At 45.3% G+C, this 15,352-nt stretch overlaps 2 protein-coding genes across 2 annotated transcripts in view; both read left to right on the top strand.

The window, feature by feature from the left end:
- Positions 1 to 376: 376 nt before the first annotated feature.
- LOC149320476 (uncharacterized) overlaps positions 377 to 15,352 on the top strand; it is a 39,748-nt gene continuing 24,772 nt past the window's right edge. The window contains exon 1 of the mRNA XM_089500803.1: positions 377 to 719. The gene's annotated coding sequence lies outside the window, so the exon portion shown is untranslated. The remainder of the gene's footprint in view (positions 720 to 15,352) is intronic.
- LOC149320478 (uncharacterized) lies at positions 2,155 to 8,024 on the top strand. Its single transcript, XM_089499798.1, has 2 exons — positions 2,155 to 2,166; positions 7,065 to 8,024. The coding sequence occupies exons 1-2, from the start codon at positions 2,155 to 2,157 to the stop codon at positions 8,022 to 8,024; spliced, it is 972 nt and encodes a 323-aa protein (XP_089355924.1).

Here is a 15,352-nt window from a genome sequence, read left to right as displayed (position 1 = left end):
TTTTCAAGGTCAAGAAGTTGTGCTTCAGTGGGAGACTTTAATGCTTCTGAAACTTTTCTGCTCCGTGGTGCTCTACCTCTTTGATCCTTATTTTTATTCTGAGCCCAGAAAACCCAGAGCAGAGCAGTTCATCTATAGACCCAGCATTGAACTAGGACACTGGAGACTAGGGTTCAAATCCCAGTTCAGCCATGGAAACAGAATCTATGAAGCACAGGCTATTGGTCTTTGGGAAAGGGGAAGGGGGAGTGTCTCCCTTCAGTCCTAAAAGGGTTAAGAGCATAGAATTCAGCTTCCTAGAGAGGTAGGAAGGAGAGGGAGGGAGGTCCAAGGGGTGGACCATAGTAGCATTGAATCCTAGAGTTGGAAGAGACCACCCCCAAGGGCCATCCAGTCCAGCCCCTTCTGCCTTGGAGGAAGGCACCATCAGCAGGAGAGAAAGCGCTGGGGGGGGGGGACCCTAAAGTCTGCCTTGTGGGGTGGAGGGAAAGGAGAGAGGTAGTAGGAGCTTCTTGTAGTGTCAAGCAGGCCTCCCACCAAAGGGATCCCTTCTTCCCCAGGAGCCAAAAGGCCATCAAACCCTCCTCTGCCTCCCTCTTTTTCCTTCCCTCTAACATCTGCAGGGGCTCCTTACCCTCAAATCTGGGGCAAAACTGCTAGATCTCTTGCAAAACGTTCCTGGAAGTACATCCCCAGCAAACCTACAAGAACTATCCTTGGTGAGTGACTAATAATGATAATAATACACAGTAAGATAGGAAAGGGGTTTGTATATTTAGGGAGGGGATTGTTGCATATGCAGTTGTATTTGTATTGGCTTTGTTCTCCATTTTTGTACTCTTGTATTTTGAGAGGCAACCTTTACGCAGAGATCCTAGATGCACTTTCTTTGGAGTAAGTAAAGGCCGATGGTTGTTGGGCTGGATGGCCCTTCTTGAGGTCTCTTCTAGCTCTGTTGTTCGCTATGTAAAGAGATCTTGTAGCACCTTTGAGTCTATAACTTTCCAACTTTCATCATGATGTTATGGCTGCATATTTCATGACATATTTTTTTGCATTAATTTACACTTTTATAGTATTGTTTTAACTTTATTATAGTAATATTTTATTAATTTTATAATCTTGTTTGTGGTTTTAGAGTGTGTGCCATAGGCAGGCTTTGTTTCTATTTTGGATCATTGTTTTCTCTCCTTTGTAAAGCACTATGTAAAGCTTATGGCACTATACAAATAAAGGTAGTAATAATAATAATAGTAACCAAATTACTTTCATTAAAAAACACTCCTCTTTTTAAAAAAATGTTTTTTTAAAAGCCAAAACCCTGGCTGTTATCACTATTTTCTAGCCCCTTACTGGAGCAACAAGGACTGTTTCAATTTAAAATTTTAAACTTGAACAGCAGTTGTTTATTGTTAGACCAGTATCCAGTGTCAGTTGCTTCTTTTTAATCCCTTTATTTTATAGTGCAAGAAATGTTGTTCAGAGACAAATCCTTCAGATAACCCTAAGTCAGTGATGGTGAACCTTTTAGAGGCCGGGTGCCCAAACTGCAACCCCAAATCCACTTATTTATTGCAAAGTGCCATGTCCCTTTGGGTTTCTAGTAACAAACTCTGTGCTGGGGCGATGTGCCCACAGAGAGGGCTCTGAGTGCCACCTCTGGCACGCGTGCCATAGGTTCGCCATCACTGCCCTAAGTTCAACCAATGCATCTGAGGAAGCAGACTTTAGTCTACAAAAGCTCAAGTGGCCAAATTCTTTCTTTCACTACATAGAGAGACAGGCTGAAATAAAGAAGTTCGCAGCAGGAGCTTTCCTAGACTTCACTCTGTTTCCTCAGATCCATTTGGCGATCCCTGAATTTTATAATTCTATGATTGCCATTCCCTATAAAAATAAGGAGGGATCCTCTTGCTGTTTTGTTTGTCTCCATTTCTCCCAATGTTTTGAAAGCCGGCCATTCAGCTGAAATCCTGCATGCACTTTCCAGGGAGTAAGTCCCTATAAACCAGGGAGGAATTGGGGCTTTCTAAAATCAAAACAGCCCTGCTGCGAATGCTGCTTTGTTCTTCCTCTCCTCCATCCTCTGGAGAGACCCAGGCTGCAGCCCTCTCCCCATTTTCCTGGAAGTACGTCCCATGCGATCTGTTGGCCATGACTATGAAGGTGAGTCCCACTCACCCAACTGTCTTCCTATTGTGGCAGCAGCCCCAGGGGTTTTGTCATCCCTCCGCTGCCACCAAATTGTCAGGCGCACTTTTACTGTTTCTGTTGGGGCAGCCCAAAGGAATTTTTCTATTCCCTCGCTGTCACCAATTTATTACAGGCCTTTTTAAAAATCTCTCTACTTTGTTTTAAAATGCTTTATGTTGGTAGTGTGGATATACTGTATGCTGAGACTGCAGATAAGTTTTCAGCAGATGTTTCAAACAATAATTATGTGTGAATAAGACGTTTGTTACTCCATGTATTTCTGTTACTTGTTTCACTTGGGAGTTTCACTTTCTGAGTCCCAACTTTGTTACAAGTAGAGTTTCCTTTACACCATTCTCCTCAGAGAATAAAGAGTGACTGGTATACCAAGGACCTCACACAATCCTTCTTCTGGCTCACTTTCCTTGAACCTAATTAATAAACCTGCCTCTCTGGCTATCTCTCTCCCGCAGGACATTTCTCTACATTGACTCCCTCACTTGGAGTTCTGTGTGGGTTTTAAGTCCCTCACTTCTGGACTTTAACCTCATTCCTCTCTGGAGCCTTCACAACGACTCTCTCTCTTTAGACTTAACTGAAACCTTATCTGGCTTCCAACTGTCAGTAAGGCCTGTTACAGACTGTCAAAATAAAGCTGCTTCGGGTCTCTTTGGAGGTATGCTGTTTAAATGATGCATGCATCCTAAGAATCTGTAAGCTGCACCAAAGCTGCACTCCAGTGCTTAGGAATGGAGTGTGGCTTTGGTGCGACCTCCGGACTCTTAGGACCCTTGCATCATTTAAATAGCATACCTCCAAAGAGACCCGAAGCAGCTTTATTTTGGCAGTCTGTAACAGGCCTAACTGACTATTTATCCTCCCCAGCCTTCAATTTGATTGGCTGTCGCCAGCTCAAATTCTATTGGCTGTTGCTAAGGCTCACCCTATTCTACAACTGTCCCTCTCCGGACTTTACATGGAACCCAGAGTTGCTGCATGTTTTACCAAAATCCCTGGAATGCCTCTCATATTACCCTGAATATTAAGTCAAAATCCCCGGAAAGTTCCCATAATGTTAAAATGGTGGATCTTTTGCAAATAAATGTAACACTAATTGAATAAAAAATAATTGTAACTTATTTCAACTCTCAAAATTACCACTGAACCAAACAATGAATCTTTCGGTCCTTCTAATACTTTTAAGATATTTATTTTGACATGAAGGGGGTCCAGGAAGCTTTGTGCCAAATAGAAACGTTAGGCTGCAACCACACTGCAGAAATAATCCAGTTTGACACCACTTTAACTGCCCTGGCTCACTAATATGGAATCCTGAGAATGGTAGTTTTGTGAGAAAGAGCTCTGGTGCCACAATAAACTACAATTCCCATGCCTCTGAGAAAGTACGCTTAAGTCTAGGAAAGCTCATGCTGCCAACATGTGCAACGCCAGGTCTATTAATAACAAGACCCACATCCTCCATGACCTCTTGGAGGACTCTAAGTGTGACCTGGCTTGCATTACCGAGACCTGGCTGGGGCCTGAAGGGGATGTGGTGTGGGCTCAGGCCCTGCCTGTCGGGTTCTCGGTGAAGGACCAGCGTAGGTTAGGTGGGCGGGGGGGGTGTGGCCTTGGTACATAGGAACACCGTGTCCCTCACCAGGAACCACCTCCGACAGACCACCTATATCGAGTGTATTTACCTGACCCTAAAGGCTAGGGACAGTCTAGGGATTCTGTTGGTGTACCGGCCACCCCGTGCATTAGTGGACTCCCTTAACGAGCTGACACAGCTGGTTGCTGAGCTGATGTTGGAGACGCCCAGGCTTCTTGTCCTGGGTGACTTCAACATCTCCCTCACGGCCAGCTCTGTTCCATCTGGTGCGGCTCGGGAATTCATGGAGACCATGGCGGCCATGGGCCTGTCTCAGCTGATACAGGGTCCCACGCATTGTGCGGGTAATACTCTCGATTTGGTCTTCTGTTCGGAGGCGGAAAATCCGTGGGTGGAAATAGCTGATATTTCCCCCTTGTCATGGACGGATCATTTCCTGGTAGAGGTGATAATCAAGGCTTCTACCCAGATCCCCCCTGGGGGTGGTGGACCGGTTAGGATGGTCCACCCTCGAAGGCTGATGGAACCTGAGAGGTTCCAAGAAGCCTTAGAGGGGTTCACGGCTGGAAATGACGACGACTCTGTTGATGCCCTTACTGGCATCTGGAATGCCGGTCTTTCTGGGGCTATACACAGAATCGCTCCCAAGCGCCCTCTCAGACCCGCTTCCAAACGCAAGCCCTGGTACACAGAAGATCTCCGGGCAAAGAAGCGGGCTCTGCGACGGCTAGAGTACCGTTGGCGGAAACACCTTCGCTTAAGCGACAAGACTCTCCTAGACCGACTGTTAGAGGACTATGGAGAGGCAATACGAGCAACAAAGAATTCGTTCTATGGTGCTCGCATTGCGTCCGCGGAGTCACGTCCAGCAGAGTTGTTCAGGGTGGTCAGGGAGCTAACTCAACTCCCTCCTGCCCTGAACCAGATCCTTGAACCTTCTAAGGCCTGCTGTGACTTGTTCAATGACTTTTTCGTGGATAAAACTTCTCGTATAAGCGAAGGTCTGAACGCCGACATTATGGCAGAACCTAGGGTAGAAGTGTCCGGAGCCTCCGTAGACTGTATTATTCTGGATCAGTTCGAGTCGGTGAGTACCGAGGATGTGGACAAGATCCTCGGAAGTGTTCGGAAAACAACCTGCTCTCTTGATCCCTGTCCCTCATGGTTAGCGGCCCAGGGGGGACCGGCGGTGACACTCTTGTTACGCCGGATAATAAATACATCTTTCAGGGATGGGCGATTTCCATCGGATCTTAAATTGGCCATAGTAAGACCGATCCTAAAAAAGCCCTCCCTTGACCCCCTGGTTCATAATAATTATCGGCCGGTGTCGCTGCTACCATTCTTGGGGAAGGTGATTGAGAGGGCGGTTGCGATTCAGCTTCAGGCGGTCTTGGATGAAACGGATTATCTGGACCCATTTCAAACTGGCTTCCGGGCGGGTCATGGGGTTGAGACGGCCATGGTCGCCTTGGTCGATGATCTCCGTCTGGGCATTGACAGGGGAAGCGTGTCCCTGTTGGTGCTCTTGGACATCTCAGCGGCTTTCGATACCATAGACCATGGTATCCTTCTGGGGCGCCTGGCTGAGGTGGGAATCGGGGGCACTGCGCTCCAGTGGTTCCGTTCCTACCTCTCTGGGAGGTCCCAGATGGTGCAGCTGGGGGACGTGTGCTCCAGTGAGCGGGCCCTCAAAACTGGGGTCCCTCAAGGAGCCATTCTGTCCCCCATGCTATTTAACATTTACATGAAACCGCTGGGAGAGATCATCCGGAAACATGGGGCGCGGGGTTATCAGTACGCTGATGACACCCAAATTATTTTCTCTATGTCTCCGACTGATGCAGTGACCGGGGATGGCGTCTCCCCCCTCGTGGCCTGTCTGGAGTCAGTAATGGGCTGGATGAGGGAAAACCGACTCAAACTTAATCCAGAGAAGACGGAGGTACTAGTGATAGGTTCCCCTGGTCCAGGAATGACGGTGGTTCCACCTGTCCTGAATGGGGTCACGCTCCCCGTGAAGGACTCCGTGCGCAGTCTGGGGGTGCTTCTTGACTCTTCCCTTCACCTGACTGCTCAGGTGAATGCGACAGTCAAGAGCACCTGTTATCAGCTTCGGCTGATTCGCCAGCTGCGCCCATACCTGGCCCAGAGGGACCTTGAAACTGTTGTACACGCTCTGGTAACTTCGAGACTGGATTTCTGTAATGTACTCTACATGGGGCAACCCTTATATCTAACTCGGAAGCTGCAATTGGTGCAGAACATGGCAGCACGGCTGGTCACTGGCGCTCCCAGGACCAGCCATATAACACCCGTGCTTAAAGATCTCCATTGGCTGCCCATTCGCTTCCGAGCACAATATAAGGCGTTGGTTATTACCTATAAAGCCCTAAATGGCTTGGGTCCAGGATTCCTGAAGGACCGCCTCTCCCCGTACATTCCGCCTCGCACCCTCAGAACATCCGGGCAGCAACTCCTGAAGGTGCCTGGGGCTAGGTTGGCTGCTACGGCCAGAAGATCTTTTTCCACAGCTGCCCCAGCCCTCTGGAACACGCTGCCCACGGAGCTCCGCTCATCCACCACCCTGGCCCAATTTAGGAAGGGTCTAAAAACCTTCCTATTTAATCAGGCATTCCCCGACTAAAACATCCTGTGGGCCTCCCTCCTCTCTCGTGGCCGTGAGGATGGGCTAAGGGGGTTTTTATTGATTAATATTATTGTGCTTGTTTTTAATACTGTATTCTGTCTGCGCTTCGGTGCATTTTGTTAGCCGCCCTGATCATTCGGAAGGGCGGGGTATAAATAAAAATTTTATTATTTATTATTATTTAACATTTTTTTAAGTGAGTCTCAAAGGTGCTACAAGATCTATCTCTCTATCATCATCACCATTATTATCATTATTAAATTCAAATGCAGTTGAAGAAGTGGATTTAAATTGGCAACACTGATATACTGTAGACTCTTTCTCTGGGGCTGTGATCTGGAAGCGTGGAGGCAATTCCCTTGTCAGACCTAGGAATCCTGGGAATTGTAGTTTGTTGTGACATGTGTGTGTATATCTGTGTGTGTTTGTGCATGTATATGTATATGTATATATGTGTGTGTGTTGTGTATATATATATATATGTGTGTGTGTGTGTGTGTGTGTGTGTGTATAAGTGCCTTGTCTCCCGTGTGTCTGCCCTTGCTGAGCTTTTCCTGAGGGCGGGGGTGACCACTCTCCTCTCTCTGATTGGCTGAAATCTGTCAGTGTGACTCCAAACAGGACTGGTTGCTCTGTAGCCTCGCTCTCAGAGTCAGGGCCACTGTTGCCAATTCCAGGAGTTTCTCTCTTCATAAAACTTTACATTTTCATCAAATAATCCACACAGGGGAGAAACCATATGAATGCATAGAATGTGGAAAAACCTTCTCTCATAAAACTCTACATTCACATCAAAGAACACACACAGGGGAGAAACCATATAATTGTATGAAATGTGGGAAGCGCTTCAGTCAGAGTACACATCTACGTTCACATCAAAGAATCCACACGGGGGGAAAACCATATAAATGTATGGAATGTGGAAAAAGCTTCAGTCAACGTACAAAACTAGATTCACATCAGAGAATTCACACAGGGGATAAACCATATAATTGCATCGAATGTGGGAAGAGTTTCAGGCAGAGTACACATCTACGTTCACATCAAAGCATCCATACAGGGGAGAAAGCATATAAATGCACAGAGTGTGGAAAGAGTTTCTATCAGAGCACAAGTCTACATTCACATCAAAAACCCCACATAGGACAGAAACCATATAAATGCATGGGATGTGGAAAAAGCTTTGTTCAGAGCGCAAGTCTACGTTCACATCAAAGAACCCACACAGGAGAGAAACCATATAAATGTATGGAATGTGGAAAGAGCTTCATTCAGAGCGGAACTCTATATTCACATCAAAGAATTCACACGAGGGAGAAACCTTATAAATGCGTGGAGTGTGGGAAGTATTTCAGTCAGAGTACAAATCTACGTTCACATAAAAGGACTCACACGGGGGGAAAACCATATACATGCACTGAATGTGGAAAGAGCTTCAGTCAAAGTTCAAAACTACATTCACATAAAAAAATCCACATGAGAAGAAAGCAGCTAAAAAGTTGTAATACAGAGAGAATTTTAGCTAGTGACTATTATGGAGTTACTGGAAATAATCAAAAGTTTTAATTTGGAAAAGCCCCAGGCCCAGATGGACTACCAGTAGTATATTATAAAGGACTCAAAGATAAGTTAATTTTTTTAAAAAAAAAAAAACTCAAATAAAACAACAATGAAGAAGCAATGTATGAACTGTTTGGAACATTATTCAGTATTTTGAACTCCATTGTGAGAAAAAGGCATTCTTGACCTTTTTAGATGTGGAGAAAGTTTTTGACACTATTTCTTGGAATTAAGTGTTTCAGGTATTAGAAATAATGGATCATGGAAAGTTTTATATATATAAAGACAATATATTCAACTTGAAAAGCTCAGATTTTTAATAAATGACAAAAAGAAGCAAGCAAGGACACCCCCTCCCACCTGCTGGGGAGAGGCTGGGAAGATCACCCCGCAACTCTTCCCAGCTGGGCTCCCTCCCCAGGAGAAAGCCCAGCTGAGGAGAGGCTGAAAAAGGCAACTGATCGCCCCACAGCCTCTTCCCAGGTGGACTCCCTCCCCAACTCCAACTTATTCACGGGTCATAGAAAAATCCTACATTTTGGCCCCAAAACTTTGCCTTGACTTATATACAAGGTCAACTTATAGTCGAGTATATATGTTATGCCCAAATCTTAAGGGCAACCTGTTTAACCTGAGAGCGTGTAGTGGAAATCTCCCTCCCAGTCAACTTATCCACAGCAGGGCTGACACAGACAAAGAGACACCAAATTTGGTTTTTAGACACTATACATGTAACATTTATTGAAATACAGACATAAACAAATGCAAGTACCAAGAGAGCTCTCACACACAGCATTCACACAATACTCACACACACAGATGGCACTTCACTGAAGCCGTTGATCAGTCGTCTTCATGAAGACGTGGGCCTGTTGCCACGGATCCAGAAGCGCACCTTTGATTTGGAAAAGTCTCTCTTTTAAGGCTTTACCACGTCCTCCGTCCTGCTGTCTTTACGTTAGAACCTCTTCCTTTGACGCTGGTCAACGCTTCAGATCGAACAGTTCTTTGCAGTCTCTTCCTTATCAATCTTTGTTCCTATCCAGGCTGTTCGTACAGTCCTGGATATCTTCTTCTTTACGGATAAGCAGCTACATCCAAGGTTTGGGACACGCCATCTATCACCACATCAGCAGTTCTCAAAAAAATCCTCACCTCGTTTGCCAGGCAGCTTTCCCCATCATGCATTGCACATTCTCTGTTTCATTTGCTCCAGTAGTGCCTTTCCTACACATTCATACATTTCTTTACATATACGGTAACCAACCTCATCTGAGGTCATATTGGACAGTTCTGATGTATTTCCATTTTGAAGTAATATCCCTTAGTGATCCCTGGCTGAATTCAAATACCAATAATCCATAAGTTTGTTGTTGTTAACTGCCTTTGAGTTGGCCCAAACCCTTGGTGAACCTGTGGATGAGGCATTTCCAAGATACCTTATCTTCCACTGCTCTGCTATGGTTCTGCAAATTCAGCTCCCATGACCTCCCTGACTGAGTCTAGCCATCTAGCATGTGGTATTCCTTTTTACTACCTTCTTCCTTTCCCAACATTGTATTTTCTAATGAGTCATGCCTTTTAATGATGTGGCCAAAATACGATAATCCTCAGTTTGATCATCTTAGCTTCCAGGGAGACTTCCAGCTCGATCTGTTCTATGTCCCATTTATGTTTTTGGCCATCCATGGTATCCTCAGCACTCTTTTCCTGCACCACATCTAAAATGAGCTGATTTTCTTTTGTCCACTTTCTTCACTGTTCATACCCTCTCCAGTGTTTCTCACATGAAAACCAGGATGTGTGTGGCCATGTGTGGAAGTCATGTAGCCCTTTTCTTTCTATCCATCCTGGGCTGGGGGATAATCTAGTGGCCCCAGTTTCAGATTAAGAATTTGTGAGCTGGAAAAGGAAAGAGGCCCACAGTACCAAGAGGTGGAATTTGAGGATCCATCCTCATCTCCAGGGTCTCTTCTCCATGTCTTCAGTTCTTCCCTGCTTTCAGCCATCCTACTTGCAATGACTCTGTAGCCTCAAGTACGTTGAACACTTTGTTTTTGTTTTTGCTTTCAGCTTTTGGAGTGTAGTGGAGTCTCCCTCCTTGGAGGTCTTTAAACAAAGCCTGGATGGCCATCTGTCAGGGATTCTTTGATTGAGAGTTCCTGCATGGCAGGGGGTTGGACTGGATGGCCCTTGCGATCTCTTCCTATTCTATGATTCTATGATCAGTAAAACTATACACAAACCAATACAAAACATACAAACATATAAATATTACTTAAACAAAAATTAATCATCTTTTTCTTTCCCCTCCCCAACCTATAAATGTAACTTCCTGGTACATTATAAACATCCTGCTTTATAGTAAATGTCTTGATTTTCTCTGTTTTAGTTAATATAAGCAGGTCTCTAAGCATGTAACACAATTGTATATTTATAATAATTCTGCTGTCTTTCTCCCTCTTTTTCCTATTCCATCCCATCATCTTATAAAGAGTAAGTTGAACACTTTGGATGACTGGCAACATATTCCTCATTAATCATGATGGTGGTGAAAGCAATCCATTTGAGAACAAGTTCTTGAATGGCAATAAGAAAGGGAAAAATTGTTTGGGAAGCAAGCACTACAGCTAGGCATTTTTGCTTGAACTGTTATGGATTATTGATTATGTTAAACCCAGAATTTTAACCAGAGGTCAGCAGGAAGACCAAGGAGTCAATTGGAAAGGAAAGCAGGAAATTCTTCCAAATTACTGGGACCACAATTCTAAAATGAACCAAGTTTTAATAGTATTCCGAACAAAGGAAATTACAAATCACACTTTCATTGGTTACATTGAAGTAAACATTTACACCCCTGTATATTCATTGGATGTTCTAACATACGTCTCTATCCCACGTGGGTTAGCCATCAATTAATCTTTTAGCTATATGTTTTGTTTCACTGTCCTTAAACTGTTTATGCAGTACTTCCTTTTATTTGGGTTAAAATCTTAAATTAGGAGCCATTTCCAAATTGTTTACGTTCCCAAAACAGAACATTTGACATGACCTGGAATAACAGCTTTTGTTCTCATTTCAGCACTATAATTTTAGTTCTGGAGCAAGTAAAATTCTGGCTTTTAACCATGCTACCACAGAACCAGATATTTTATTTTATTTATTAATTAATTATAGTGGGGCCATTAATATAAAAAGTAAAATTATTTAATAATAATAATAATAATAATAATAATAAATAAAAATTTAATTTTAACCATTTCAAGGTTGCTTATACAATACAGCTTCAAAGGGAATATAGTGAAAATCCAGCACAGTAGGAAAAATAATGTCACATTCAAAATTGCATTATATCAAAAATAGTTTAAAGGAAACTGTTGGAAAATTTATGTTTGCATTTTCCTCTCTTTCTTAGTTAGACAGGGATGCCCTCTTCCTCTCTCTTGTTCTATCTAAGCATGTGGCACCTGTCACTCTTAGAGGCAATTTAACTGTCTCTTTCCAAACATTCTAAACTGTCGGTGAGTAGACAATTGGATTAACATTCACTTCAGAGTGAGGTAAATACAAATCACACATTTGTTGCTTTTTGGAGTAAGGGGCTCGACAGACCGCCCCTTTCCTAGCTGGATCGGGGCCACGGCAACCTCATGCTGTGGTTCTGATCTACCCTTTCGAGGGCGCAAAAAGGAGCTGCAAAAAGCGGTGGCGCAGCTATATGGCACTCCTTTGGTGCTGCATCATTTGGACACAGTACCAGAGGTGAGCCGCACACTGTTGAGCAGCGCACAGTGTCAGGGAGTCTGGGGGGACAGAGTCAGCTATGTGTTGTGAGGATGCTACGCCCCAACTTGACTTCCATGCCAGCCTTTCAGGCCAGTCTGTAAAGGGCTAAAGCCCACAGTAAAGTGTGGGTCAGACTAAATAATAGTCTGACCCACACTTTACTGTTCTGCTGATGTTCGCATGTTTTTGTTTCCCTTTAAAAGGGCAAACATCCTGGAAAACTAAAACTGCACCCCACAGAAAGAGAATAGATTTTTTGGAAAATATAAGACCGCCAGCATGGCAGAGGGGTTTGAGTGTTGGACTATGACTTTGGAGACCAAGGTTCAATTCCCAGCTCAGTCATGGAAACCTACTGGGAGAGCCACACACTCCCAGCCCCAGAAAACCCTGTACCTTAAGAGTGACCATAAGTCAGAAATGACTTGAAGGCCCACAACCACAAACATTAAAGCAGCCAAGGAATTTCAGGGAAGAGGAGGTCAAGCCACAGAGATAGAGCTTCTGCTGTCCTTCCCCAGAGACAGGTGTCTCCATCACTGTCCCCACCCAATGCCATCTCCGATCCTCTTGCCTTACTCCTCTTTCCACCCCAATGACATCTCCAATTCTCTTGGCTTCCCTCCTCTTTCCACTACCCCCCCAGAGAGTGTGACTCCCTCCCAGGGTCACTTCAAGAGTTTCCACAGCCAGGCTGGGACACGAACCCTGGTCCCCAGAGTCCAACACTCCACATACATATGCCCCAGAAGCAGTGGCCTGTAAGGTGGATCTGCTGTGAAACTCTGCAAGCCTCATGATCCCTCTGGATTGGAGGATAGAGGAGATGGAGCAGAGGGGAGGAATGATGGTGAGGGAAGGCGAAGGGCCGTGCGGGGAGCAGGCTGCCCTGCTTCGGTCCCCAAACATAGGTGTAGGCCTGGGTAAATAAATACATATGTAGCACAAGCATTCACACATCAGTTTAGAGAAACAAATGTAGCATTTGCATAATGTGTCACAAACATTTTTTTAAAAGGCCGCTTGCAAAGTGACTGGTGGGAGAAGGGAGGCATGTTCCACCCAGTGCCCAACCTCTGACCTTTTCCCCTCCCCCTAAATGACCCGCTCATGACTGGGGACAAGTTCACATTTGCTGGCACCATGAAAGAACAGGGTTTTCCTAAAAGAAACCTCAATATGACATCCATTCAAGTATTTAAACAGGGATATCATATCACCTCTTAACCTTCTCTTCTCCAGGCTAAACAACCCCAGCTCCTTAAGTCGTTCCTCACGGGGCATGGTTTCCAGACCCTTCACCATTTTAGTCACCCTTCTTTGGACACGCTCCAGGTTCTCAACATCTTTTTTGAATTGTGGTGCCCAGAACTGGACACAGTATTCCAGGTGAAGCCTGATCAAAGCAGAATAGAGTAGCACTATTATTTCCCTTGTGCTAGAGTCTAGGCACTATACTTCTGTTGATGCAGCCTATTGATGCAGGTGTCTCCATCACTGTCCCCCATGAACCTCCCGCAATCTGTAGCCTGTCTGTCCAGTGGAGTCTTTCCTGCTCCAGGAAACTGACTGGCCTCTTTGCCCAAAACCGCCTTCACCTGAAAAAAGAGGGAAGATCAAGGAGAAGGGGAAGGGATGGTGCAGCAGATTTCACAGAAATCTGCTGAAATTACATAGGTTGCCTGCTTACCCTTGAGCCTGGTTGAAACTGGGGAGAGTTACATTTCATGTTCTCAGTGGTGCAAGACTCAAATATTTGCTTTTTCCATACTCACCTCCTGCATCTCTGCAAAGATTGGTAGACCTGAGGAGTGCATGATTTGACACCATTTTAATGGCAGAATACTGGGATGTATAGTTTTCTAAGGCACCAACACTCCTTGGCAGAGGAGGCTGAAGACCTTGTAAAACTACAAATCCCAGGACTCCATAGGATGGTGCTACAGCACACACCAGGGTCCATGATTTTTGAGTGCATCTACACTGTAGAAACAATGTAGTTTGACACCACTTTTAAGTGCTGTAGTGCCATTCTGAGGAATCCTGGGAGTTGTAGTTTTACAAGGCCTTTCGCTTTCTTGGCCAAAAGTGCTGGTGGTGCTTCACAAAAACCACAAATCCCAAGAATGTATGGGATGGAGCCTGGGCAGTTAAGATCCCTTTGAATGCTGATTTTCCAGGCTTTGAATTCAGAATCTGGAAAGACATACTAGGAGGGCATCTACACTGTAGGAATAGTACGGTTTGACACCACTTTAACTGGCCAGTGCTACAAGATACCTTTGAATGCTGACTTTCCAGCTTCAGACACTGATGGGAGATCCTCCAGAGCCACAGACTCCAGGCCTTTGGGCTGAAAAACAGGGGCCTCATGTGGGGATTGTGAGTGTGTGTTTAGGGTATGTGGGTGTGTGTTTTGGGGGGTGAGTATCACACCAACTGACCCTATAAGTATTTGGTGATACTTGGGGGTCAGATCAAGACCCACAAAGGCCCTAAGCACTTAAAAGATTTCGGTGTCCACATCTATATCATGATCATGGGAGCCTTGGTTGGACTCTGTGGCAGTTTACCAGTCTCCAGTTTCTAATTTTGTTGCATTCCCAAGATTAATGTGTATCTCAATTATTACTATTATTATTTGTTTTATTGAGATGTGTGTGTGTGTGTCCATGTATTCATTGCCTTCAAGTAATTTCTGACATATGGTGACCCGAGTAGGGTTGCCATATCCCGCCTGGGGGCGGGACTTTCCCGGTTTGGGGCGGGGCCACATGGTCCCGCCCCAGCTTGGCCCCTCCCACAGGACCTCCCCCCAGCAAGGCCCTGGAGGCAGCTCCAGCCCTCCCCATGGCTGTGTGCCACCCTCCCCACCTCCCTGCCTGGCTTAGCCTAGAGAGCAGGTCTTCAAGACATCTGCCACTCAGAGCTATTGCCAGCCCTGCAAGAGGCCTTACTTTCCAGATTACAGTGAGAAAAGAAAAAAAGGCCATAAATGGTTCCTGTTTCACTGGGAGTCCAAATGCCTCATCTTTTAAATGTAAACCGCGTCAGTATTCTTGTAATTCTTTATCACAGGGTCGTTTTTGAGGCCCTAAACACCTTTACTTGTAATATGCAAATTTCTCCCGAAGCTGACCAATGGGAAAGAAGCAATCAGCCCCCCTCCACTTGGGTTGGTTTTCAATGGCTTGGTGAAGGAAGAGATTTTGCCTTGTAAACAGGAAGGGCTTTGGGGTAGTAAAAGGCTGCAGAAATAGTTTGACCCCCCCTTAAACATCCATGGCTCAGTGCTATGGGATTCTGGGAATTGTAGTTTCTTGTGGCACCAGAGCTCTGGGCCACAGAGGAGGCGTTGCCTGGGGGCAGAGCCTCTTGCCAGCAGTCTTCGGTGGAAGAGAGGAGGCTGATGGTCCTGGCCACTTCCCTTGGCTCCCTCCCTCCTCCTCCTCCTCCTCCTCCTCCTCCTCCTCCTCCTCCTCCTCCTCCTCCTCCTCTCAGAGTAGCCACAGCCAAGATGAGCTTCTCATTCACTCTCCCTGGCTTTT

The sequence above is a fragment of the Sceloporus occidentalis genome, unplaced genomic scaffold (assembly GCF_023333645.1).
Source record: "Sceloporus occidentalis isolate IW3139 unplaced genomic scaffold, rSceOcc1.0.p SCAF_1, whole genome shotgun sequence".
Classification (NCBI taxonomy): domain Eukaryota; kingdom Metazoa; phylum Chordata; class Lepidosauria; order Squamata; family Phrynosomatidae; genus Sceloporus; species Sceloporus occidentalis.
Note: the sequence above shows the minus strand (reverse complement) of the source record. Positions and strands in the feature narration are given on the sequence as shown.